Source organism: Equus przewalskii, chromosome 17, assembly GCF_037783145.1.
Source record: "Equus przewalskii isolate Varuska chromosome 17, EquPr2, whole genome shotgun sequence".
NCBI lineage: Eukaryota > Metazoa > Chordata > Mammalia > Perissodactyla > Equidae > Equus > Equus przewalskii.
The window spans coordinates 78,709,539-78,733,132 of NC_091847.1; the positions used below are offsets into that span (position 1 = coordinate 78,709,539).

General features: G+C 39.1%; 1 protein-coding gene across 13 annotated transcripts in view; it reads left to right on the plus strand.

The window, feature by feature from the left end:
- PARD3B (par-3 family cell polarity regulator beta) overlaps window positions 1-23,594 on the plus strand; it is a 930,268-nt gene that overhangs the window by 471,139 nt on the left and 435,535 nt on the right. For all 13 annotated transcript variants that reach the window (XM_070581758.1, XM_070581756.1, XM_070581765.1 and 10 more), the window contains 2 exons: window positions 14,951-15,039; window positions 23,298-23,384. In XM_070581758.1, coding sequence (XP_070437859.1) covers window positions 14,951-15,039; window positions 23,298-23,384 — 176 coding nt within the window. The remainder of the gene's footprint in view (window positions 1-14,950; window positions 15,040-23,297; window positions 23,385-23,594) is intronic.

Sequence of the window (23,594 nt, forward strand, 5' to 3'; positions counted from 1 at the left end):
CGATGACTGGCGCCCAAAAATCAAATTGATAAGAGACACATTAACAAGAGAAAAACAGTTTTAATTATGTACTTACACATGAACTCATGGGAATTCACAAAGAAAAATGTGGCTCAAGGAGATGGCCAGATGATTGAGGCTTTGTACCTTCTTGGGCTAAACACAGGAAAAGGGGTCTGGGGATTCTGGGCATGGGAAGCAAGTTGTGGGAAGGTAGGGAGAGCAAGTGTATGGTAAATAAGGGTTGTCTTATTATGCACACGAGTCTTTCAGGAGATGAGTCTTCTCCTAGAGTAGCTCTCTTCCTGGTAGGAAGACATATTTACAAGTGGAAATTTCCATTACCAAAGGGGAAATTTATACATTATTTTTAGGCAGCTAGAGTAAGGCAAGAAGCTTTTCCCATATTTGCTCGTTCTCAATTGCCATTAGCTCAATATAATCCTTTTACCAAAGTGGCATATTGTGGAGTGGCATATTCTGCTACCCTTCAGTGCCAATCATATAGATTTATATGAATGACTGCTGACTTCATAGTGAAAAGTGTATAGAATGGTCCAAAACTCATGACCCCCCTTTTCTATAAGCTCCAAATCTTTGTACCCAGCCATAAGACTGTATGCCATCTTGATGAGCACACCTGACCACCTGACTGGAGAGGGCAAGGTGAGCACAGACAAATTGCATGCCCTGGCTCTGTTCACTGTCCATGGCACTCAGCCTCCCGCTGTATGCCAACCACCAAGTCATTGTACGTTTCTCCTTCGGGTGGGATGACAGACCGAGCCTGAAATCTCATTGGATTTCACCGGAGCAGAGGGTAAGACTGAGTCTACCATTTTGTTCATGTTCTTTTTCCTCACGTGGATGCCCTAACCATGCATGTATTTCAATCTTTAAGAAGAGTGAAAGCCAAGCTTTTTCTTTATTGTCACATTTGTAATTTGACCATTCCTCAGAAGAACGTCACCCACAGAAAATTAACCAATATATTTGATTATACAGACCTACTATTTTTGCTTCCTGTTGCCATTCCCTTCTGAGGAGCTGTTCAATGCAGTGGTTTTAATCTGCTGTCATTGCCACACAAGTGGAGAGGTCACTTGCTGTATTTGGTGGAGGCACATCACCTGAGCGGCCTCAGCTGCAGTGGAGAGATTTGCCTTGTGTTACAGAGAGAAGAGAGGGGCTGACATCGCAGCTCAGTTTAAAAATCCGTGTCTGTGAGGAAGCATGCACTTTTCTATGCAACCCTGGGAGCTCATTAAAAGTGTGAGGTGGTGTCACTGATTAGACATGGCTGAGGGCTGGGGTGATGGTGTTGTGGCAGAAGCCTTAACAGAAATTGAGTAAAAAGGAAATCTCTATTTTGTTCAGGCCAAGGGAAGCTTTGATTGGAAAGAGTGCTCCTTTTTCATTCGGGACTCTGTTTTGTTGTGTCATATAGCATTGAGTAAGTGATCTGTTATGGATTTGAAAAATAACTGCTTCATTTTTTTTTTTTAACCATTCCCTTCTATTGTACTCCTCACTTATTCAAAATATAGTTCAGGGAACGTTCAAATATTTACAAGTATTAACAAATCGACATTTTGCTGAGTGACTAAAAAGACCCCGTTTTTCTCTGGTTTGTTATTTCTGCATGCAATTATGAAAAAGTGGCCCGTGTTGCTTTGTGAGGGAGTGTGCAGTGCAGTCTGGTTCCCAATGAGATAACAGGGTGGGTGGATTGGTTTGCTCAAGGATTCATTCAATAAATGTGAGCATCCACCATGAACTCAGCTGATAGAATTCGAGTGGGGAACCGAAGGTGGGTTGACGTGGCTTGCTTTCATCCACCTTTGTAAGCTGGAAGCCGTGTCAGTCTTGGTGAGGATTTCAGATGACATTATCAGACAATATTTCCTGAGTGCAGGTACCGTGTTCCCAAAGCCTAGTGAAAGTGGAAGTGGGAGAGAAATAGCAGTGATGCACAAGTAGGGGGCAAAGACTGGCCCAGGGATTTTGGGAAGCTCTTTATGAAGCTGGTTTGTAGCTCTTATGTAAGAGGAATCCGAAGTTATAAACAATCTGCCAATTTCATCCTCTGCCAGTTTTCATTACTTGAATTTCTTGTTGTACAGAATTGCCCCACTGACTGTGCCCATTTGGTGGATCTGAATGAGACTCAAAGATGAATCCAGAGATGGCATTTGGATGAAATCATCACTGGCTCATAGAAGCAGTTCTAAAAATATGAATTAAGAAATCTGATTAGAGGACAACTTTGCCACATCTAGTAATTGCCTGGGGCAGAGGTTGGAGGAAGAGATTTGAGCATTAGAGGCTGAAATTGATCAGTCCCAGCACAGCCAACAAATAGACTAGTCGTCAAGAACATCAGACCTTTACTACTTACAGATTTAGCATTTGAAATTTCACGTATACTGCATGTGAGCCAAAGGTCCAGAACATGTAATAATTTGTAATTTTGCCACAGCACGATGTGAATCACTCACACTGGGAGGTTCGTGTGCAGGAGTGACTTAGCTAGTCAAGAAGGCTTCGGAAAAGATCGCAGCATTTGGCTGACAGATTTGAAGAGGTGTTTGTCTGTACTGTGCCTCTCACTCCCTGGAAGTTCTGAGGAAAGTACGTGACCGGTGTGGTCAGCGGGATACACTCCCGGGGCCACTCAGGCTTTTTATCTGTAGCAGGATCCACCTGCCCTATTCAGATATTGTCCCATGCAGCAGTCACTATTTAAGGATATGTCTGTGGAAACATTTATTATCATTTCTTTACTACAAATCTCCTATGATTCTGTCAAAGATATGAGCTGGGATTAGCAGCTAAACATCAGTTCTTAACCTTGATATCATTGTCAAGACTGGGGAGTTTGGAAAGCCCTGAAATTTTGTGCAGAATTCTGTGTGTGTGTGTGCATAGGTTTATCTTCATTGGGAAAGGAACCAGTACTATCATTAGTTTTGCAGATGAAAATATAATCCCCCTCAAAAAGTTAAAAGCACTGCTTTAGATGGAGAATGGTTCATTTCTGCTTGTCTACTTGCTTACACCTGCTGTTACACAGCAGGAAAGGGGTGGAGGGTGGAGAAAGTATACCAGTGCAGTTGGGATCTGGCTGGTGTCCAGTCAAGTTGAAAGATGGAGCTAGAGTACAAAGGGGGACAGTGAAGAGGCCAGTTGCTACCGTCCTCTCTCCAGCCTCCATTTCCGCCAGAATGAGTTCATTAAGGTGAGGAGTAGACATGTTTTCATCTCTGTATCACCAATCCTTAGCACAGTGCCTGCCACAAAAGGGACCCTCAGTAACTGTTTGTGAACTGAGTGGGTCCTGTTTTGCTCAATAGGTCCTGGTTTGCTAGCCCTAAGCCAGCATATCATTTGATGTATTTTGGTTCCCAGGAACATCTCCTTGGTGAGTCATGAGGACCTACCAGAAACTCTTCTCTTTCCTGTCTATATTTGCTTTTGCTTTTGGTTACAGTTTCTGAAACAGCAGGGAGAAGGTGCTGAATGAAGCCAAGGTATAAGAGCATTGTGGAAGTGGAAGTCACCCAGGGTGATGGGTGGAGATAAGGTGTAGGGGGGAAAAGATAAATCAATAAATTAAAATGATGGGCCAGGAGGAGACACTTAAGGACCAGCTTGGAGATTGATGGGTGAGGGCGGTGAGAAGGGGACGGTAAAGCAGGACGAGGTAGGTTCCCAAGGTGGAATCTCAGTGTAGAAGCAGCTCCCCGGTAGGGTTGGCAGCAGAAAGAAAATGAGCGTGGCCTACCTGAGAGGGTTGCAAGGAAGTGGTTTTACTGGGGAAAGAGGTTTTTGCTTAAATCAAGGTGGTGGAGAGGAATACTTGAAGAACTTGAGCTTGTGAAAGAGTTTCGGGGCGTTCTTGAAAATAGTGGAAGAGGAGGGTTTGGAGGCATTTGCGAAGTGAGGTACCATTGAAGGATAGAAGGTGACCAAAGAGGGGATAACAATGGGAGAAGACAATTGACCCAAGAGTTATTTCACCTTGACTCATGTTTGGATCTAAAGAGATGAGGTAGCTGTAAGAAGAGAGAAATATTGAACAAAAGTTTCAAAATGGCTTTGCTGCAGTGATGGGGCCTTGCCCACCATCCTTCCTCAGGTAGAAGGTTCCCCTCCTGATCAATAACCTCCTGTCTGGAGCTTTGGGATCTGTAAAACTTTGATGGTTTTCAATATTGGTTTAGATACATTTTATAAATAATGGAAGTCATTTTAAATTACATTATAATAAATAAAATATAAAAGCATAAAGAAACATAACCAGTCAGGTACAAATCGGTGCATTCTCTTTTACTTCAATTATTTCAATCCATAAATAAAGATTAGCTTTCAATGCTATTTTAAATTCCCTTGCCAGAGATGCCTCTGGCAATGGTTCCAGCTAGCTTGCAGCTTTGAATGCAAAGACAGAGTTATATTCATCTTTGAATCTCCCCCATAGAGTGTAGCATAATACTCTCCATGTTGTAGAGGGTTCATAAATGCTGGGATATTTTTTTTCCATTGAAAGTTACTGAAGAGCCTTTAAGGGAAAGTATTTCTAGGGAAAGAATTTCTTTATCCAGTAAATCCCTCCTAAGGGGAATATTTATCATATTTCAGGTCTGTGCTAGGTGATAGATATGCAAAGATGGAAAAGACACATTCCCCACTTCAGGGTTATCAGAACCAAGCTAGGGAGACAGACCTGAAGAGGAATCATTGCCTGCCCTGAGATGGATGCCTCTGTAGAGCTTTTGTATGGCACAGAGGTTGCCTGAGGCCACAGATGGGGTCCACGGAGTGCTCAAGGAGAAAGTGCCCATTCTGTCAGAGGATGTCAAAGGATGGATGGATGTTTGCCAGGCACCAATGGTGTTCTTGACAGCTGGTGTCTAGGTATTTATTGAGCGTCTACTGTATGCCAAACATTGCTCCAGTCCTTTGGGATCCATCTGTGAACAAAACCACTGCCCTCACTGAGCTAATATTTTAGCCGTTGATGGCTCAACCAGTGAGACCTTAGTGGGCCAGAGCTCCCTCTCATCCGTCAAGCACTGCAAACAATTGTAGGTCCAAGGTTTTGTATTTGAATAAAAATGCAGAGTGGTTTCCTCACATGATCAGAATATCTTCTGGTCTGGCTGTAGCTACTTTTGCAGAATCTCTTCCAACTGTCTAGTACGTCTCTATACCTAAAAAAATAACAAAAGCAAACTTTTTGCTGACTGCTACGCCTGAGTAAGGCTGTTCTCAGTGGAGCGGACCTCTGGGCCTTAGTTCCAGCTTTTCCACGTGCTGTTCAAGCCCACAGGGTGCAGTGGGCTCTGGGTCACCTCACTTCCTTTCTCCATGCAGTGCCTGTGCCTGGCCTGCTGCTCCTCCTTCTCCTCAGACAGGATGGCAAGTCTTCTTCAGGGCACCTTAGGTTGTCTGAGAAAGTCCTTACCCACACTGCTCATTTTCAGCAGCTCTTGTAACACAAGCTAGTGAAAGAGTTTTTATAACCAGAGGCTTCCAATAAAGGTGTCATGAAGTGGAGTGCAAACATGGCACAGTGAATGACAAAATGACTCTGTGGAAAGATCCATGGAGGTTGTGGGAAAGAAGCAAGGGCTCGTGGCAGGTTGAGGGAATTTGGGGCTGGAAAAGAGGAAAGTGAAATGGCTCTCAGGAGGCAATAAGAAAGCCTTCTGAAAAGTCTTGAACAGGCCTTATTTGTGAACAAAGATAGGTTGTAAACTTGGTTCTCCATCTCATAATTATAAAGGATTTTTCAGTGTAGACTTCCTACATTTTGAGAATTTTTTGAAACGTTTTATTAAACTAAATGTACACATAAATCCCTGTGCCTTTTCTTTCCTTCCTGTAACAGCTATGGACTTGGTCTGTGGATTCCAAATTTTCTGCAGCCCATTTTCGTAGTGAAGATGCTCACAGGGAAGCCCAGCAGAGAAGTGTGCCTGTGCCTGTGCCAGCGTAAGCGAAATGCGTGTGCAAATGAAACGCATTCCTTTAACAAGGTGTCCTTTTATCTTTACACTCTCCTAACTGGAGCTGGAATTTGTACAGCTTTGCTTAAATGCATGTGGTACATTGACTAGAGTCAAACTTGGTTGGAATATATCTCAGCCAGCAAAATGAAAATGGTTCAGCTGGAAGTTCTTTCTAATTGCTGAACTATCCCGAATTCCTCTAGTCTTTTCTAGTCCCAGCTTTACCTGATGGTTTGTAGTTTCACACGAGGCCCTGGTGCCATCAAATGTCCAAGTTGACAGACCTGTATTATAAATATTTGAGAAGATGATACGGTTTAAGCAGAGAGATTAAATGGAAGAGAAGCAGATGTTTACAACACCTTTGATCATATGTTTTATGTTGGGAGTGTGATCCGAAGCAGACCTATGTGGGAGAGTATGCTGTGTGGTTCAGTGTCTTCACACTTTCAGTAATAAATGGCATTATTTTGTTCTACCTGACAAGCGCTGGGCTCAAGCGATTTTGAAGTATTTAATAATAGAGAAAACTAGGAAAAATTAAGTATAACTGGGTGGAGAAATAATCCAATTATAAATCAAAGTGGTCATTATAAACATATTTGTGTCCATCTTGTATTTGAAACAAATGCGTGTGTTTTCCAGTTTTCTTGTAAGTGCTTTTGGAACTGCATTCTTTATGAGTAAGGAACAGTGGACATTCAAACAGGGGTTCCAGCATTGCCTGTGGAGCTTTGGAACTTCCACAGTCCTAGGGTTTTAAAGCAGCCTTTCATTGAACATATTTGCTTGGGGGGAAGCACCCCAGTTGATGTTGGGGGGGGTATGTAACAAGATCAACAAAGCAGATGACGTGCTGGTCTTGACAGTGATAGCGGTTTTCATCTTTGATACCTACATGGGCTTGGTCAGTGTGTCCAGTCCGCTCAATCGCACAAACACAGCAGAATCTGCCCCCACCCCACCTTTTTATAAGCTCACAATTGTGTTTTGACTACCTGGTATCAGGCTTAATCAAAGCCACTTTATTAATTTCTACCCAAAACAAACACACACAAACAAACAAAAGACCCCAGCAGGTAAAATGTGTAAATGGTAGGCATTTAAAAAAATTATTTAAAATATTTTGTCTTCTCAAATCTAAATCAGAATACTTAGCAATGAACTCTGTGCTAATTAGTAGCAATAAGAAGGAAAGGAAATATCCAAGAAAAGATCATAGAAAAAATGAAAAGAAGAACAACGAGGTATGGAGGGAGGGCTTTAGTTTTAGTTCAAGTACACTCTACCTCCTGCCATGGGTTTGTTCCTCAAAGTTATTTAGAACAAGTATGTTGAGAAAGTATAAAATTGTGTATCTCTATGAGAGTTTGCTTCTCAAGGGAAGCATTCAAAAGAAACATTAGTTCAAATGAATAATCACGCCTTAATTTATCTGTTGGAGAATTTTTATGTTTCTTTAGTGCAGGCTCACCTGCCTTACTATTTGCTATACCTTCACTAAGTTCTGGGACATTTTATACCTGGAATGGAAACCGAAATCTTCTTGAACCCATTTTACAGATAATACAAGGGAGGGCCAGGAGATTAGGTGTCTGGTCACCAGGCAAAGCAATGATAGAACTTCTATTGGAAGCTGTATCTCCTTTGTGTTCAACCAGAGCTTAATTTTACTACCGTGCCTTAGTCTTTCTCCCTTAAAATTTATTTTTATGAAATATATTAAGACCATGCAGCATCTCTTGGGCACAAACCAGATGAAGAGGAGGTGTGGCCAACTCTGAGTGTGTGGAGAGTCCGTGGGATGCAACCTGCACAGCACATCGTCCACGGTGGTGCGACCTCCATGAGACAGTCAGCTCAAGACTGTGGACTTTCAGTGTGTTCTACAGAGTCCAGAGCTGTTTAAACTCAGTCCAGTTTTACCCCATATACATTCAGAGGCTTAGCGGTGTATGTGTGTAGATGTGTGCACACATACCCAACAAGTCAAGGCTTTGGGACTAGTTAGATTATTTATGATCTAATTAATTGTATTCCCCCAAAATAACTTTCCATTTAATAAATGCAATTATTATAGCTCAGTCTCTAGAATAATGAAACACTTGATAGTTTTTCATGTAAATCATTTCTTTTACTGTTTTTTGATGTGATATTTTTCCCTCACCTCATTTTCCTAAAATCGGTAGCTAAGAGACAGAACAAGGTAAATACATTTAACATGCTTGCATGCAAACCTGAATCTCGGGAGATATAGGTCCCAAGTACTCTTAGTTCTTTCTTTGACCCTTAGTTTCTCCTTGGACAAGACATTATTAATCTTTTTCTCCTTGAATATTTCTGTGTATAAAATTGGAATAGGAATGCCAAGAAATTATTTAGGATTGTCATGAATATACATCTAGTTAGTGTGAAATGTTTTGAGATCTTCGAAAGAAAGGTAAAGTATATCCAAGACATTATTAGACTTTTTATTAATGTCATTGAAAGAAAAAAGATCCATGAATTGAATAATAAGGTGAGCATTCATTAAGTCAGCATGTATTCACCATGGTCACAGAAAGGGATCTGAATTGAAAGTCAAGAGTCCTGGATTCTGGCTTGGTCACTGTCTCGGTCAGCAAAGGGGTGAGCACCTCTCTGTTCTGGGTCTCAGTGTCCGGAGCTGTGAAGTGAGTGGACTACACCAGCTCATCAGCTCCATTCTTTCCAGGGCTTAGCTAACATTATTCAGGATTTCCGAAGATCTGCCCTAGTTACCATAAGGCAGTGCTTTTCCAAGTGTGGCTCCTTGGCTAGCAGCTTTGGGAGCTTCTTAGAAATGCAAACTTGCCGCCTCACCCAGACCCGCTGCACCAGAGCCTCGGGGTGGCCCAGCACTCTCAGGTTCCAGGTGATTGCCATTCATGCTACAGAGTGAGGACCTCTGTTAAAAGTAAAATAAATAAAATACAGTACTTATTCTTAAGAAGCTTGTAATTTATTTCTTTTCAAGTCTAATTGTCTTGCCAATTTCTGGATATGCATATATACAACCTAACATATATTATTTATATAATGTTTACGTATACTTATATATATATATATATATATATAAAATAAATCATGCATGTTAAATTGCTAGGACTGAGACATTTCAGGGTAGTGTCTATGAAGCTAACTGAGAGCTTTCCTGTGGCAAGCTTTCCTATGGCCAAGGAGTAAAGACTGTGTATTAGGTCAAGCTTGACTAACAGTGCTTGCGCACCGAAGTGCATGTTCATTTCATATGTGTGCTTATCAAATACAACTTGTTTTTACTTTAGCACAGATGTTCTAGTTATAGACAGCAAAAACAAATATTCTGAAATTATGCTCAGGATTTTAATTTTAAAATTTACATTATGTTTATGTATGAGCACCAGGCATGTAACCTGGCGTTCAGATTGTCTCTGTATAATTTTTCTATTAGTCTCATTCTAAAATTCATGTGCAATTTCAAAAGAAACTCACAGTTGACTTTTCAGAATGCAAATCTTGTTTTAAAATGCACCTGAGCTTTTGAAACATAACTCAATTGCAGTTAAAATTTTGCGGGCAAGTGGTTTCAAATGTGGCAAAAACGCATTCGGGGGGAAAAAAGCCAAAGCCATATATTTTCACCTATAAGTCAAAGGGAGACATCTGTTGATAACAGGGCATCTATTTTAGTTCTCATCTGAGAGATGAAAAACTGAGCTGTAAAACTGTTTTTAATGTTGTTTTATAGCTGTGGCTGCCTAGGGAAAAATCATGAGAATTTGGGTAGCATTTTCTTCCAAAAAGTTTTATCCAGAGTGTTAAGTTTATTTGGAGATGTATAACTTAATGAGGCTACATAACGAATACACCTTCCTGTATGACATCAGTGACTTGTACCAAGTGTGAAAGATGAAATGACAGCCTGGTGCCAACACCTTGATCACCCTGGGGCCGGGGGCGCCCGGTGGCTGCTGGCCCCATCATGCAGCCAGCCGGGGAGTGCTTGGCGTTGTTAGTGCCAGCGCTCACTCAATGTAAACACCTTTACTTTCCAGCTGCTGCTAATTGGTTTGGGAATATTTATGTGAGTGTTGATTTTAAAGCTAAAAATAGTGTGGTGATGTTTAAATCCAACTCATTCTGGCTGTCAGAAATGCTCCCGTGATCCTGAAAGTGTTGCTAAAAATGTTCACTTTTTAAAAACTGTAGTAATTAAACTTGTCTGTTGTGAGAGCCACAGATGATATGTTCCCTGCTCAGAGAGCTAAAGGACAGGCTTCTCAAAGTTCTCTTTCTGGTTGGCAGGACACGGCCAACTGCTGAACTTTTAGAGAGAAGACGATTATAACATGCACTAAAGGGAGAAACAAGATACATTTTGAAATAGCTTTACACCATTACAGTCCATGCACCTCGTCACCTCCCTCCATTTGTTTGAAGTTGACAATAAAAATATAAATTGTAATAATTTTACTAATAAAATTCAGTATAGAGCTTCCCAAACCGTTGCGTTTTCTAGAGGCAAGTGGAAGGATTTGCAATCACATAATTAATATTTCCAAAGTCTAACGTTGGAGGACTACAATGGCTCTCCAGGCCCAGTTGTTGGTACCTCTAGCTCTTCATAGTCAGATTCTTTTTGTCCCTTTATTTCCAAATTTACAAGTCATGATTTTAAAGATTTTTTTTCAGTTGTTTAAATAAGCTATGAGAAAAAATATCGTTTTCATTTTTAGATATGTGTGATTTCGTGACTCTTCATTTCACCGTGTAATTTAGTGAAGGAAAACTCTAAGTGCTCTTAAATTATTGCTTGTCAATTATTTGGTAATTTTTGGAAAAATTGTTTTTGTGGACCTTGTGAAGAAACAAGCTGCCTTTGTCAGTCAGTCTCGAAGCACTGCTCTGCTTCAGGGTTGCTGAAGTCAATTTGGAATCGGCTTTGGTCCTCACAGGATGCCCTGAGCACCTGCCTGCCTGCCGCATCTCTAGAGACTATGAAAGAATTCTCTTGCTTCAATATACAGAAATGATTTTGGCAAGTGAACAGACACCGCCATTAGTTGAGACGATAAACTGTAGTTACTGCCCTTTATGATAGCTTGTAGCAAGGCAAAGAATTTTTGATGCCACTTTTAAAATAGGAGAACTCTCATCTTAGCCATGCAGGTCTATGAATGTGTGTGTTCTTTCTGAAGTCTGCAGTTATTGACGTGATTGCTATAAAACTGTAGTCAGTTCAGAATTACCCTTGAGCAGATTATCGCACTGCAATTGGCCCAATATTGCTTTCAAATTCTAATTGACATTTCAATATATCCTGAGCATTAAGTATGTTGTTGATGTAAACAGAACCTTTACTTACCATCTAACTAGAACTAGGAAAAAAGTCCTTTTAACCTTGCAGAATGTTGATTTGAACCAGAAAGTATGTTATTTTCTTGGCAAGGGATCCAAAGGAAAAATCCACTTGGAATAGAGAGTAAAGAGGCAAAAATAGACAGTTAAAACTTTATAACAAATATCCCAATTTTTTCTTTGACATCCTGAGGGTATATATCCATGCATAATTACAAAGCCAAAAGGAATGTTTATTTTAATTAACTGCCACTGTTAACTGTTTATGGACTAGAAGACTTTATATTGTTAAGATAGTAATACTCTCCAAATTGATCTACAAATTCAATGTGATCCTTATCAAAACCCAGCTGGCTTTTTTGCAGAAATTGTTGCTCTGATTCTAAAATTCATATGAAAATGCAAGGGACCCAGACTAGCCAAAACAAACATGTAAAGGAACAAATTTGGAGAAGTCTCACTTCCTGATTTCAAAACTTGGTACATTTTTTTGTCAACCGAGTTTTGAAAAAGGTGTTAAGACAACTCAATGGGGGAAAAATAGTCTTTTCAATGAATGATTCTGGCACAACTAGATATCCAAATGCAAAGAATGAAGTTGGACCCCTACCTCACACCATTAACTTAATTAAAAATTTAACTCAAAATGGTAATAGGCCTAAATGTAAGAGCTAACGCTATATAACTCTTAGAAGACAATATAGGAGTAAATCTTTATGACCTTGTATTAGGTGATGTTTCATAGATACAACACCAAAAACACAAGTCACAAAAGAAAAAATAGATTATTTGAACTTCATTAGAATTAAAAACCTTTGTGTTTCAAAGGGCACATCAAGAAAGTAAAAAGCCCACAGAATAGGAGAAAATATTTACAAATCATATATCTGATAAGGAATCTGTATGCAGAATATTTAAAGAACATTTACAACTTAGTAACAAAAAGGAAAATGATTAGACATTTCTCCACAGTAGATATACAAATCTCCATTAATCACATGAAAAGATGCTCAACATCATTAATCCTCAGGGAAATGCAAATCATTAGTCACTAGGGATATGCAAAACAAAAACCACCTCACGCCCACTAGGATGGTTACAATTTTTTTGAAAAAGAAAATATCAAGTGTTGGCAAGGATTGGAGAAATTGGAGCCCTCATGTATTGCTGATAGGATGTGAAATGGGGCAGACACTCTGGAAATAGTATAGCAGTTTCACAAAACGTTAAACATAGAGTTACTGCATGACCCAACAGTTCTACCCATAGGCATATACCCAAGAGAATTGAAAACTCATGTCCACACGAGAACTCCTTATTCGTAGCAACATTATTTCACAATTGAACATTATTTTGATGTTCATAGCAACATTATTCATAACTGCAAAAGTGAAAACAACCCAATGTCCATGAAGTAATGAATGGGTAAACAAAATGTAGTCTATCCGTACAAAGGAGTATTATTTAGCCATAAAATAGAGTGTAATACTGATAGCTCATGCTAGGACATGCATGAGCTCTGAGACATCACGCTAAGTGATAGAAGCCATATATCTTATGCTTCTGTTTATATAAAGTGTTCAGAGTAGGTAAATCCTTAGAGACATAAAGCAGATTAATGATTGCCAGGAGCTGGGATGGGGGGTGAGGGGGCCCACGGGAGAATGGAGAGTGATAGATAATGACTATGGGACTTCTTTTTGGGGTTTTGAAATTGTTCGAAAATTAGATGTTGGCAGTGGTTGCAAAACTATGTGAGTAAGCCAAAAATTACTGAATTGTGCTTTTTCAAAAGGGTAAATTTAATGTTTTGTGAATTATATCTTAATAAAGCCTTTGTAAGAACAAAATGGTGACTGCTAAAGCCCCAGTTGAGCCTTTAGATAATTACAGCTGCTGCTGTGCTGATGTCTTGACTGTACCCCGTGAGGAATTCCACCCCAGAGCTGCCCAGCCACACCACTTCTAAATCTCTGACTCCCCAAAACTATGAGAGACAGTTTATTTCTTTAATCCATTAAACATTGAGATCATTTATTACATGGCATTAGAAAACTAATATAATAGCATTCGGCTCATTCATCCATTAACATTCACTGCATGAACTCTGTGTTGTGTGCTCGATAGAAGGCTAGACACATGCTCAACCTGCATGGAGCTCCCTCTTGGGTTAGACAGACAGATAAGAAAGTTAGTGATTTTGACATAAATGCAGTCATCAAATGTTCTGACATGTGTGATAGTCACAAGTTCAAATATTTTGTTAAATTGTCTACCTAAGTATTTTGGTAATGTGCCCAACTCTGTCTCTTTTCTCTGTAAGCATATATGAAGCCCTTCATGATAATATGAATGTTCGAAAGCTTTCAAAGATGTTCATCGTTAAGGATTTGGTGACTTAAACTAAAAAGTGTTCTTTAACTTTATGCATTTTCTTCTCTTTCTTTATCCCTGTGGAGAGGAGAAAGCAAATTAAAAAAAAAAAAAATCTAGTTTAGACCAAGTCCTTCAGAAAACACCAACCCCTACATGAAATGTCGCTTCTCAGTCTAAAGTGAAACACATTTTTTAAAAATCAATTCATTGTGACAGACTGCTTGGGTTGTGGCTCTATGTCTTGTTTTCTTCAAGATATTAACTTAATTCCTTTATGTTCAACTTCTTAATTCATATGTTGTCTTTTTTTGGTTGAAATGGTGCATTCAGATCCATGAATGCTCTGTTTCCAGGTGTGATTGTTGATAATGTGGTTTGTTGTTTCAATGGAATCTGAGTCCATGACTAACACTATTTGTGACTGCTTCTGAGGAGTGGCGTATCTGCAGAATTACTCTGTTAAAGTACAGTTCCAAAGCCTACCAGAGAACTGATGTCTGACAAAAATGAGAATCTAAATCAGGTTTGCTTTCTAGAATTCATTCTCTCCTCTATGTACATCCAACTCAACTTTGCCACGGTCCTAGAGGGAAAGGCCTCTCTGACCCGCTTACCTCTCTGTAGTGGAAGTGTTTACCATTTTAGAAATTAAATGGTTGCTTTTAGTTTCCCTGTGCTGAAGATCATCCTCAGAATCAAAGTCTTACGACAAAGTGAGAAATCCAGATTTCTTTCCCTGCAATATTCCAGTTACATTCTTGACAGAAGTGACCTTGCCGGGCAACTTTTCTTTATATTTTTATTAGCACCAGGGGGTGCAAGCAAGTGCAGTGCATTAAAGCTCATCCATCACCACCTGTCAATGGCACCTTCTCTTTGGTTTCCCTTTTCCTTGCTGATTTGAAACACTCATTCCCAAAAGCCCATGGTTGAGTAGCAGGAAGCTAAATGATGTATTCCAAAGCTCTTAACATACTGCTTTGTGTAAATGGCCCATCTGAGTATTTCAGAAACCAAACGGGAGAGAAAAGAACATTGAAAGCACTGAAAAGATTAACACCTGTTTCCAGTCTTCAAAGAAATTGGAGCATACTGTATATATCCAGAGTAAAACCCTTTACTCTCTCATGCTGAGACATTTTATTCACATTTTCAATTCTGTATGCACAGCTCCACATCCTTACGGCTTTGTCTCACTACAGGATTCCACACAGAACTTAGAAGATGGAGAAGTTATGAATGGTGTACAGACAGAACTACTGACATCGCCGAAAACTAAGGATGCATTGAGGTATTCTCTTTATGCAAATAAGAATATTATATTTATTTTAATTTAATGTTTGTCTGTTTAATAGTTTATAGTTTTTATTTCATAGGAAAGATCAAGATAAATAGAATAGTGAAACCTGTCCCAGTTCTAAAATTAATTACTTAATTACTCTTTTCTCTCATTTTCTTTATATGATATGAGAACTTCCTGACAAACATATGTACAAATGAACCTCAATCCTTCAAACTCTTCTGCAACCTGGATTTCTTAATTGCTCTTTTCTTCTCTTTGAATAGCAGTTGAAAGTGAGCATTTCAAAGTTCGCTGTGGTTGAGCATTTTACTTTGACGTTAGCTCTTTGAATATTGCTTTGCGTTGTGTTTTCATAATCTTGCAATATTTTACTTGATGTATGTAAAACGCATCCAGCCTATCAGCCAGGATTTTTCGTGTTTTTAATGTAAGTGACTCATTATGTGAAGTCAGCTGCTCTCATGCTCACCAGGACTTCCTTTGCTGTGCCCTAATTTCCTGTTCTGCCCTGACAACTGCCTGGGTTCATATCCCAGTCCCGCTGCTTACTAGTTCTATGAGCTTAGGCAACTCACTCATCTCTCTTTGCATTGGTTTCTGGTCTATGAAATGGAAATAATATTAAAACCTTTTTCAGGGGGTTAGTATGAAGATTAAATGACAATATATGTAAAACATATATTAACTGAATATGTTGAACAGTGCCTGGGTCAGAGTAAGCCCTGTGAGTATTTGTTGCTGTTGCTACAAATATTATTGTTATCGTCACCATCTCTGTTATTATCATCATCATTACCATTTTTTTCTAAGTTGCATAAGGGAAGTAATTCTGTGTTTGGTCGACTGTTGGCTTCAGCACTAGGAAGTGATGCTTCTGAGGCCGATGGCCATTCCCCATTCATTTAGTCAACATGTTCCTTTCGTTCACTCCAGTTACAAATAGGGACCAAGCATTGTACATGGAATTAGCTTTAAAAAAATATGCAATCATTCTTTATCTCATTGCTTTACTGGGTGGATTTTCCTCAAGCTTATAATTTATAGCCATATGACATAGTTACTCTTTATTTAGATTAGGTTTCTTTGATTAATGAGCTACACAATGTTAAAAATTTGGTACAGAAAATCTCCAGAGCACTGTCTTTTTAGAAGCTTGATAAGATTGATTTTTGAGGTAGGCATAATGAATATAATATTCTTATTCTGTTTGCCTTTAATTTCATCGTTTTTAATGTTAGCTTTGAGAGGTTTGCTAACATTTGGCTAAATCTTGTGTGGATAGCTGTCACAGAGTGAACAATTATTTGGTTCATGGCTGCATGAGCAAATCAACTAAGCTTTCTCCTGGTATAAGGAATTGAGAGAAATGGCGTATAGGAATTTTAAAAAATAACTTTCTTTAATTAAGATATGTGTGTATATGTATAATTTAATTATCAAAACAGCCTTTTCACATAGGTTTTATCACCTTTAGTAGGTAAGGAATTGCAATTCAGAGCAATTAAGTAACTTCTAGAGAGATCTGATCGACATCCACCACCCTTGTCTCCAAATCTCTTGACTACAGTGTGCACCATCCCTCACCCCCTGGTATCTTATTTCATCCTACATAACCTGGGCCAGGAAACTTCCAGTGTAGGAGAAGTCAGCTCAGGTCAGTTTGAGGCCAAGTTCAGAAAGTAGAGTGAGAGCAGACTCCCAGCACTCGCAGACTCTCGGGTGGGGAAGGGCGAGAAGGATCTTAGCAGCACGGAACGTGAAGCCTGCAGGGGAAAGCTTGGAGATTCCAGTTCTAGGAGAGGACTTGGTTCTAGCAGGTATGGGATGAACAGGGAGCGATTGAAGAGAAATTAAGAAGCCACTTAGAACCGAGTTCCTCGGTCAGTATTCTCCTGGCAAGGATGGTCTGATATCCCACAGAGCTTGGCTCAAGCAGAGGACTTTGGATTCACTTCCGTGTAGGTGGCATAGAAGCTCAGTAAATTATTTGCATAGCCCATCTCAAAATGTCTTGAACCTGTTCTTATGTCTTAATTCCCACAGTGGTTCCTCAGGCCTTTGTTATCTCATATTTTAATAACCTTCTAACGCTTCTCCTCCTGAGTCTTGATCTCTCCTTATTCTAATTGATCCCACATATCACCACTGGATAAACTTTTCTAAACCACAGCATTCATGAAACCATTCCTTAGTTCCAAAATTTTTGGATTTAGTTAAATCCTGAGTTTGAACACTCCCTATGTAATCTTGCACTACTTATTTAACCTCTTTCAAATGCTTTTTCATGGAAAATGGGTATCATGGTCACATAGGTGATTGTGAAGATTAAATGAGATATATTACAGGCAATTGCACTTTGCACAATGCTAAAAGAAAGGCTGGGTAAACATTAATTGCAATTGCAATTATCGTCTTCTCACAAACTACAGTTTATTGTAACTATTTGTCATTCTCCCAAACGAGACTCTGAATCCTCCAAGGGATCTTGACACATAGTACAGGTCTTGGAACTTAATGGAGGTGTGTTTGCTGAGTGAGTGACTGAGAGGATAAAACACATGGCTCTGTAAGTCATAAGCATAACTATTAACTGCTCACCCATCATTAACACAAACATTTTTATTAAAAGAAAAGTAACATTTAGAGGGAGGTCTCCAAATAGTTTTATAATATGCCTCTCTTACGGTGTATTGCTCAATTTACTTTGATCTTAAGAAGAGATTGAAGCAAGAGGTTTCTATTGGGTGTGTTTTTTTTTTTTTTAAATGAAGTTACCCTTTAAGCTTCTTTTTAAGTAGCATGCAATACGTGCAAAAGACCTTTACCTTATCTCTCATTTCCAGCTCATTCCTGATCTCACCTTATTCCTTGACACTTGCCCAAATCAGCCTCCTCCAGACTTACCTCTTTTTTCACCCTTAAAACTGCCATCAGGTGTTCTCCTATCTTCTCCTCTGCCTCTGATATCCATTCATTTGGCAAATTCTTGGCAGAGTCCTTCTCAAAATATGTTGAACCTTTCCCTGCGTTGATGCGTTACTGCCTCTCAGATCTATTATTGAAGTAATTTACTAATTCCTGTCTCAAGTCCCACTCCCTGCCTTGTCTTTCCCTTTCCTAATCTATCCTACGTATCACTGCCAGCTGAATATTTCCAGACCACAGCATTTGTCACAGTGCTCCTGAGTTCCAAAACCTTAGTGACTCCATTGTTTACAAAATTAAGCATGATTTTTTCAGCGTGGAATTTGTCATATCAGCCTTAGATTTGATCTCAAGCTAATGGTTCAACCTTATCTCCTCCATGTCTCCCCTCTTTCCGTCCCTGCCTCCCTCCCCCTCACTCTCCCTTTAACATCACAGCCAGTCTGCGCGCCCACAAACCACCGCCGTGCGCTGTCTCAGTGCAGACCGTTTCTCCTCCTGAGCTTGCCCTCTCTGCTGCCTCACCTACTCTTTTTATTGAAGATCCTCTCAGGTCCACCTAAAGTGCCACTTCCTTCAGGAAGATTTCCCTGATCCCAGCTTCCTTTCCTGAGCCTGTAGCCTCTTCCTCTGCACCTCATCAGAAAGAGCCTCTGCTTTGAAGCTCACATGTCAAAGTGGTTGAAACTGCTGCTCTGGAAGGCAGTGAATCCAACTGGAGTCCAACATGATGCCATTGGTATAAGATTTAACCTCTCTAAGCATCACTTTACTTCTCTGTAAAACGGAAGTGATCTGTTTATGCATTTGATGTGAAGACATGTTATAATGCCCAGACGGCAATTAGCACTCTGCCTCTCAAGTCATAGCTTATGTTCATTGAGAACATATTACTGTTACTACCATCATTCTATTGCTTTGTATTATTTTTTATCACTGGTCTTCACCTGACCTGAACTCTTCAAGCACTGGCCTTTGTTCCTTGCAGAACTTCCCCACTGGAACTCCTCAATTAATATATGTTGAATTCAGGTGCATTAAGTGAACCCCACCACCATGACGACAAATTCTTTGTGATTTTTACACAGTATGTTCTCTTCAACAAGACATTTCACCATCAAGGAGATGTCATTGTCATCAAGAGACTCCTCTTGGAGGCCTCTCGATAGTCCGTCTCTCACACTGTTGTGTATGGCAGACCTGCACATCAGCCCCCGGGCACAGCAACCAATCTCTTCCACCGTTTATTACAATCCATTGTCTTCTCTATGTCAGCAGTCTAATCCTGAGGAAAATTTGTTCCTCAATCCTACAGGATTGAAGGATTTTTTAAAAAGTCTCACTGAGGAAATCAGTTGAGAAAAATTGCAAAGTTTGAGATACATTATTCCCTTTTAGTCCAGAAGCTTACATGTTTCCTCAGAGAGTTTGCGTAATCACACTAATAACTGATAGTTATTGGACTCTTGGTATATGCCAGATACTGTTGTATGATTTATATATGTTATGTTCTGTGTCTTTTTCTTTAAAACCAACAACTCTATTAGGAATTTATCTTAATTTCCTCACAATTTTGGTCTTAGTTTAAATGATTTACTCAGACAGCTGACTCAAAGCCACCACTGGGATACACTTTCTCTCTCTAATTTCATAAATTAACCATGATTTCCTTCTGAAACAAATTATCTGCCCCTCCCTGCCCTGCGTCCTGTCCCTCGCTCACCCTAGAGGAGAGGCCTATGGCTGAGCTGACTAACCGTCTGTGGAAAGTGCTGTCCGTTTGCCTCGGGTGAAGAAATTAGGTCTGCGGCCCTCTGCAGCTCCACTGTATTCTCTCCCTCAAGCCTCACGTCTTTCTTCTGCTTGGAACCAAACAAAGCACTTTCCGTCTAGTTCTTGCAGAGTAGCCGTCACGACAGGCTCACTGTGAACCGCTGATTCCGTCCCTTCGCCCAGAGTTTTGTCCTAAGCTCTTCGATCAGTGGCGGCTGGGTGGAGGGATTATTGGAATCAGTTTTGTCAGTTGGATCTCAGAACATTTAACTTGCTTGTTACTATTGGCCCTAATGGTTTGCGACTATCTGCTTTTGTTTCATTGTGTCTTAAAAAGTTGTAGAAAGTTAGCTAGTTTGACTTTGGCAAAATCTTCTGACTTTTCTTTGTGTCGCTGAAGTATTTTCCCTTTACCTCACAGTTCATTTTTTCTCTTTTTTACGAGTAGCTGCCAGTCCCTTTTTCTTTCCACTGCTAGAATGTCCTTTCCAGTGCATTCTCTACGTTTTCTATTCTCAGTCCACCTCCAACACATAAATAAGTGTGTGCAAGCCTGCTCACTGGCCCTGGGACTCCACTCTGCAGTTTGCCTAAACACAGAGCCTTCATAGTGGATTTCCACATCCTGGTAGTCTCTCACTTTATCAGCTATGCATTCAAATAATTGTATCCAGTCCTACCTGCTGTGTTTCTCTTCCATGAAGGGTGAATATACAGAGATTTCTGCAGAACTCCATCAAGTGTCTATAACACTCAGGGGTTTTTTTCCCCTTTTAAAATAAATAAATAATAATAATAAAATTAAAATTAAAAAATAAAATAAAAATACATGGACTAGTCTATGAGGCTTTCTTTTTCAAATGCTTTTCTTTGCATCTTGAAACAAATAATGGACAACTTTTTATAAACAGCGTGATGAACATAGTACGTGTAAAGCTTGTAATGCTTGTCTGCGTTAAGTAGACGTAATTCTCTGTAAGTGCCTGCATATTATAATCAACAAAATCGAAAGTCTTTTGTGCTTTTTTCTAGGATAATAATATTTTTGAGATAGTAATTTAACATTTTTCAGATATCCTTCTAGCCAAAGAATTGTGACGTTCATATAAGATAGCATAAAAGTTTATTCTGAAATATCGAAAAAGGGAATCTTTTAAAGTAGAAATGAACCTTAAAACTACATCTCCCAAAAAAATTTTAGTATTTTGAAACAATTTTGATTACTTTAACAAATTATGAGGTTTACTTTATTGAGTGATTGTAAAAATACGGCATCGATAATTACTAACTAGTAGGTAGGAATATGATACGTACAATTTATTATGTTTTATGGGAGGGGCCTTGAATGGGGTAAAGAAATATTTGCAAAATAGAAAAAATTGAGAATCCATAAAGCCATCATAAAAATTTTTCAGCGAAATGCTGAAGTCTATACTAGACTAAACACTTAAATTCCAAAAGCCTCTATGTAATATGTACAAGTGCTTTCTATCAGCATGTGGATACTTTATACATTTATTAGGAAAGATTTGTGTTCTGCTCTAAGTACAAAACTATAAAAATACATTATAAAGTAGAGATGATAAAGTTTTAATGGTTAAACAAGATTTTAGTCTCCGTTTTTAGAAATCTTTAAAAGAGTACGGTCACCCTAGAAAGTGAATGTGTTGGGTTTAGTCTTCCTCAAATACCTGAAAATGCACCATAAATCTGTTATTATACGCAAATAATTCCTCCGTGGCTCATTAAAGGCAATACAACTTTCTCTGCCCACTGAACATTTTATATTCAGGACTTAGAATGTGTACCTGTATATAGTAATTCATATGCATATATTCATCTGTCTATATTCTCAGACAGGCAGTATGGAGGAGAATCTATTTTATCCCACGTTATTATCACTCTAAGATTTGTTTTGTTTCTATCTTTTGTTCCAGGTCTCTCATATAACTTGCTTGACTGAACAAGTTTTAAATATATCAGCAATATCTGAGCAAAACTCATTTGAAGTTTATTATTAGATTTGAAATTCCATCATATTCCACAAATGTTGGAAACTGTGTTCTTTTTTGCAGTTCTTAATAATACATTTGCAATGAAAACACATTACAAATAAGCCTAATCTGGGACTGGCCCCGTGGCCAAGTGGTTAAGTTCGTGCGCTCTGCTGCAGGCGGCCCAGTGTTTCGTTGGTTCGAATCCTGGGCGTGGACGTGGCACTGCTCGTCAAGCCATGCTGAGGCAGCGTCCCACATGCCACAACTAGAAAGACCCACAACGAAGAATATACAACTATGCACCAGGGGGCTTTGGGGAGAAAAAGGAAAAAAAATAAAATCTTAAAAAAAAATAAATTAAAAAAAAATAAGCCTAATCCACTGAATGAGAATATATTTAATGTATTTGTTTTAGATTGCTGATAATTTAGAGTACGCTTCATGCAGAGTGATTCATCAGGCATTTTGCTTTCTTAATGCTGTTCTCAACTTTCCAGCAAAGCGCCAAAATTTCGCCATTTTCAGTCTGGAGCAGAAAAGAATTTGTAGCAGCTGTAGCTCTTAATTTGACATCTAGTTTCAGGTCATTTTCATGTACATAGGAAAAAATAGAGACCTGCTTACGATTTCCATAATGGGGATGTTTGCTTCAACTTTATCATTTTTCCTCTGGCAATTCTGTTTTCTCTCTCTGGGGTTAAAGGAGCCAATAATTGTTCACGGTTATTATTTTTCATCTTTATAAAAACTTGTTAGTTCCACCCTTTATTACTCAAAAGCTCCCACTGCCTTGTATATTCAGTCACACGCACTATCCATGAATGTTTCTAGCTCATCCTTTTCTTAATCTGGAGTAGGTTAGGTGGGTCAGGCTTTCCATTTCTTTCTGTAATACATTTTCTCCAGGCTTTGCAACTCCTTTTTCCACCTCTAAAAATAACAGGAGGTGAAAATTTGGAATTGTTCCATTGAATACAACTGATGCCTTATTGAGAAGCAAGTTAAGTTTTGATTTGTAACGCTTTGAACATGCCCATATGTATTACCAAATGAGGCTTCACAGTTGTTGTAAAATGTAATTCTGTGCTTTTTCTAATAAATACACATTTTATTTCACTTTCTCTCTGTTTTGGGGAAAAAAAGCCTACTTTACATTTAAGAATAGATGTGCTTAATTCTGTGTATTTTATCATCTGTGCAGTAATTTTCAAGTGTGTCTCAATGGGGAGAAATGTCATTTTTGTGTGCATCTTTTTAAATATGTTGATTTATGCAGATTAAGTTAAGTAGGAAGTTATTTTTGTAGGTAGTCATTTCCATTTATTCTTCTTCTAGGGGAAAAAATAAGAAATCAGATGGTCTTTTAAACATTTTATTTCCTGGATCGTCTGAACATACCCGCAAATCATGTACTCCTTTGATTTCATCTCTGCTGTCGAGTTGACAGTAGTTGACATAATCCTAAGGTTTAGTTTTTTGGGTTTTCTTTAATGTGCCTCATCTGTTTTTTTAGCAGAGACTCATCTGTGCTGTTATTTTTTTCTGCCCCAGTGATATGACAAGAACAGTGGAGATTTCTGGGGAAGGAGGCCCCTTGGGAATACATGTAGTCCCCTTCTTTTCATCTCTGAGTGGAAGGTAAGATGTTTTCCTTATATCAGAAGTTCATGCTAATGAAAGACTTGCTTGAGCTCATTTTCCCAAACATTTTTCACAAGAGGATTAAGTGTGTATCTCTGTTACACAGATAGAAACCTCAAGATATACTTCTGTTGGCCACTTGTATGTTAGAGACAGAATAAAATCATTAATTTCTAGGATGCAATGGACAAGAAAAAAAATCACAGT